The sequence below is a fragment of the Arachis hypogaea genome, chromosome 19 (assembly GCF_003086295.3).
Source record: "Arachis hypogaea cultivar Tifrunner chromosome 19, arahy.Tifrunner.gnm2.J5K5, whole genome shotgun sequence".
Lineage (NCBI taxonomy): Eukaryota > Viridiplantae > Streptophyta > Magnoliopsida > Fabales > Fabaceae > Arachis > Arachis hypogaea.
Genome location: NC_092054.1, coordinates 49,340,949 through 49,345,018, shown reverse-complemented (window position 1 = coordinate 49,345,018; position 4,070 = coordinate 49,340,949). Strand labels below are relative to the sequence as shown.

The 4,070-nt window shown below is 35.3% G+C and overlaps 1 protein-coding gene across 1 annotated transcript; it reads left to right on the top strand.

Moving 5' to 3' along the window:
* Window positions 1–1,996: 1,996 nt before the first annotated feature.
* LOC112778332 (probable non-intrinsic ABC protein 5) lies at window positions 1,997–3,559 on the top strand. The gene is made up of 3 exons (XM_025822662.1): window positions 1,997–2,075; window positions 2,163–2,537; window positions 3,462–3,559. The coding sequence occupies exons 1-3, from the start codon at window positions 1,997–1,999 to the stop codon at window positions 3,557–3,559; spliced, it is 552 nt and encodes a 183-aa protein (XP_025678447.1).
* Window positions 3,560–4,070: the final 511 nt, after the last annotated feature.

Below are 4,070 nucleotides of genomic sequence, written 5' to 3'. Positions count from 1 at the left end.
TTCTGAATCTCTGCTTTCCTACTGTCTTCTTCTTCACGCACGCAGGTCTCCTTCCATGGCAAGCTGTATGTAAGTAGATCACCATTGTCAATGGCTACCATCCGTCCTCTCAGTGAAAATGGTCCAAATGCGCTGTCACCGCATGGCTAGTCATCTGTCGGTTCTCACTCATGTTGGAATAGGATCCATTGATCCTTTTGCGTCTGTCACTATGCCCAGCACTTGTGAGTTTGAAGCTCGTCACACTCATCCCATCCCAGATCCTACTCAGAATACCACAGACAAGGTTTAGACTTTCCGGATCTCAGGAATGGCCGCCAATAATCCTAGCCTATACCACGAAGACTCTGATCATGAACCAAGAGGCTAAGAGATACACACTCAATCTAAGATAGAATGGAAGTGGTTGTCAGACACACGTTCATAGGTTGAGAATGATGATGAGTGTCACGGATCATCACATTCATCACGATTAAGTACAAGCAAGTATCTTAGAATAGAAACAAGCGTGATTGAATAGAAAACAGATGTAATTGCATTAATTCATCAAGACACAGTAGAGCTCCTCACCCCCAACCATGTGGTTTAGAGACTCATGCCGTCAGAAATACAATATGAAATGTGTAAAATGTCATGAGGTACCAAATAAATCTCTAAAAGTTGTTTAAATACTAAACTAGTAACCTAGGTTTAAAGAAAATGAGTAAACTACGAAAGATAGTGCAAAAATCCACTTTCGGAGCCCACTTGGTGTGTGCTGGGGTTGAGACTTGAGCTTTACACGTGCCTAGGCTGTTTTTGGAGTTAAACGCCAGATTGTAACCTGTTTTGGGCGTTTAACTCCAACTTGTAACCTGTTTCTGGCGTTTAACGCTAGAATGGAACATGGAACTGACGTTAAATGCTAGTTTACGTTGTTTATCTTTCAGTAAAGTATGGACTATTATATATTACTGGAAAGCCCTGGATGTTTACTTTCCAACGCAATTAAGAGCGCGCCAATTGGTCTTTTGTAGCTCCATAAAATCCATTTCGAGTGCAAGGAGGTCAAAATTCAACAGCATCTGCAGTCCTTTTTCAGCCTCTGAATCAGATTTTTGCTCAGGTCCCTCAATTTCAGCCAGAAAATACCTGAAATCACAAAAAAACACACAAACTCATAGTAAAGTCCAGAAATGTAAATTTTGAATAAAAACTAATAAAAATATACTAAAAAGTAATTAAAACATGCTGAAAACTACTTAAAAACAATGCCAAAAAGCGTATAAATTATTCGCTCATCAGTTAACAATAAGGCATTTGCCTGTGTTGCTGTAGATTGCAGTTTTAATAAATTTCTTTTATGTGATTCTAGCAACCTTTATTTGGCAGTAAAAAAGTATGTGGACTATATTAGAAGACCTTTATCAAGTAATGTCAATGAAGGGCCGTAATGTCCAAAGGTACTAAGATCCATTTACATTTACTAATATGCGTTATATTTCTTTTGCCATTACTGATCTAAGATGAGACTTCTAAAGTACTATACTTGAAACTTACTTTTGGAAATTTTTTTGGTCTACAGAGGTTAGCTATTATTTTTCAAATTCTTTTTGGGGTATCTTGAATTTGAGAGGCTTTATGAGCAATAATAGATTGAAAGTACCACAGCCTTCCATAATTCAATTTCCAAATTCCTTTTGTGATTATCTGTTGTAAACTTGTAATATGTTTTCCTTTACTGCGATATTGAATCCAATACGATTTTATATGCCTTTTGTATTCATTTCTAGCGATATGGTTCAATCTCTTTAAATAAATTGGTCATTTTTCTTCTCAATTGATTTTGTCCCTTTGATTTCTTTCATTATTGTTTCTTTGATTTATAGTTTAATTCCAATGAGTTCAGTGTATAAGTGAACACTTTTATTGGTGAGTATTTATCATAGTTAATTGCCATTAATTGAAAAATTGATTTTTATTACTATGATGTTGTTATGCCTTGTTGGTATACGTAATGAAAAATGGGAAGATTACTCAATGTGGAAAGTATGCTGATCTGCTTAATAATGGAACTGATTTTATGGAACTTGTTGGTGCACATAAAAAAGCTTTGTCTACACTTGATTAAATAGATGAAGGAATAATATCCAATGAAATAAGTACCTTGGAACGAGATTCAGATTTTCCTATTTCTCATAGTGGAGTAAAAGAAGAGGAAAAGAAAGATGAGCAAAATGATAAAATTGGTAACAAAGGTGATGAGGCAAAAGGCCAACTTGTTCAAGCAGAAGAAAGAGAGAGTGGTAGAGTTGAATTTTCAGTGTATTGGCAATATATCACTATGGTATATGGAGGTGCTCTTGTTCCTTTCATTCTGTTGGCTCATACTCTCTTCCAAGTTCTCCAAATTGGAAGTAACTATTGGATGGCTTGGGCAACACCAATCTCACAAGATGTTGAGCCACCTGTTTCTGGAACAACTCTTATAGCAGGCTATATTGCTTTGGCTGTAGGGAGTTCCTTCTGCATTCTTGCAAGGACAACACTAGTTGCTAGTATATATTTGTATACGAATACATATATAGTTTAACTCTATTCTACCTTAGTAGTTTATTTTGGTGTATAGCTCAAATGGAATAACTTGGTTATACTCACCTAGAAATCACGAGTTTAAGTTTCACTTCTAATTTGGACACAAAAAAAAAGACATTGTTTTTCTATTTACCAACTTTTTTGGGTTGATTGTATTAAAAATAAATCTGATAATAAGTATCATCAACATGAAGATGTGGTTATGTGTATAAACAAGTTTAAAAGTATTTAAGGCAAATTAAAGTATAAAATATAAATAGTTAAGAAAGTGAAAGATTTGGAGATTTATTTGAAAGAAAAGGCGAAGGAAGCTGTTGTTAGCATACTCATACAAACGGCCAAGGCTGGAGAAGACAACAAAAGCGACTTCAGCATCACAAAGCATAGACAGTTCATATTAGAATTATCTTTATAATTTTTTATTTTAACTAAATTTAATTTTTTACATTTTTAGATTTAATTTAAAAAATTTGTGTTAATGTTAGAATATTTTTAAGAAATAATATTATAGCTTAATAAATCTATTAAAGACAGGTCGGTTATGGCACGTCAATGTGAGCCAATTTGGTGATAAATAGAAGACACGAGTTAGCGTTCGTAGTTAAAATTTGGTGGTTAAACTGCATGGTAATTACTTACTACAATACATGGGGACACATCAAATGAACTAAAATTAAGATCAAGTTCTGTTATTGATAGAATAAGTCAAAAAGCAATTTCAAAATTTAATAGTAAATGAGTAATATGACATAATCTTCCTAGTTCAATAATTGTCAATTCAATCAATGAATGCAAACTATACAAAACATCAATAAAAGGTAATTAGTAAATGGTACAAAATTATCAATCATCCCAAAGTTTGAATCATCTTCAATCTGCCATTCCAGTTTCAGGGGCCACAACAGGAGACTCTACTGGTCTGGAACTCAACTCAGACTTTTCGTTACTTGTAGATGCACAAACCGGGCTATCGGAACCACGATAAACCACTATTTTATGGTTTATCTTGTACTCAATTGAGTGGTTTTTGTCAACTTTTTACCCACTTATTCATACTATTTGCATGTTTTACATTTTCCTTCCTGGTTTTGAGCTATGATTGAAAACATGCTTCTTTGATCTTATATTTGCTTATTATTAATCCTCTCTTATTACCATTAGATGCCTTGATATGTGTGTTAAGTGTTTTCAGAGATTACAGGGCAGAAATGGCTTGGAGGATGGAAAGGAAGCATGCAAAAGTGGAAGGAATACAAGAAGTTGGAGAAATTGCTAAGCTGTCCAGCCTGACCTCTTCGCACTCAAACAGCTATAACTTTAACTACAGAGGTCCAAAAGATGCGGTTCTAGTTGCGTTGGAAAGCTAACGTCTGGGGCTTCGATTTGATATATAATTTGCCATAACTGCCCTGACGCCAAGTGACGCGAACGCGTGGATCACGCGGACGCGTGACTTGGCAGGAAACCAATCCGCGCGGCCGCGTGGACGACGCCTC

Coding starts and splice junctions, on each gene's coding strand:
- LOC112778332 (XM_025822662.1), top strand. CDS start 1,997: ATGAAAAATGGGAAGATTACTCAATGTGGAAAGTATGCTGATCTGCTT. Junction 2,076..2,162: donor TGATTTTATGGAACTTGTTG/GTGCACATAAAA, acceptor AACGAGATTCAG/ATTTTCCTATTTCTCATAGT. Junction 2,538..3,461: donor AAGGACAACACTAGTTGCTA/GTATATATTTGT, acceptor CTGCCATTCCAG/TTTCAGGGGCCACAACAGGA.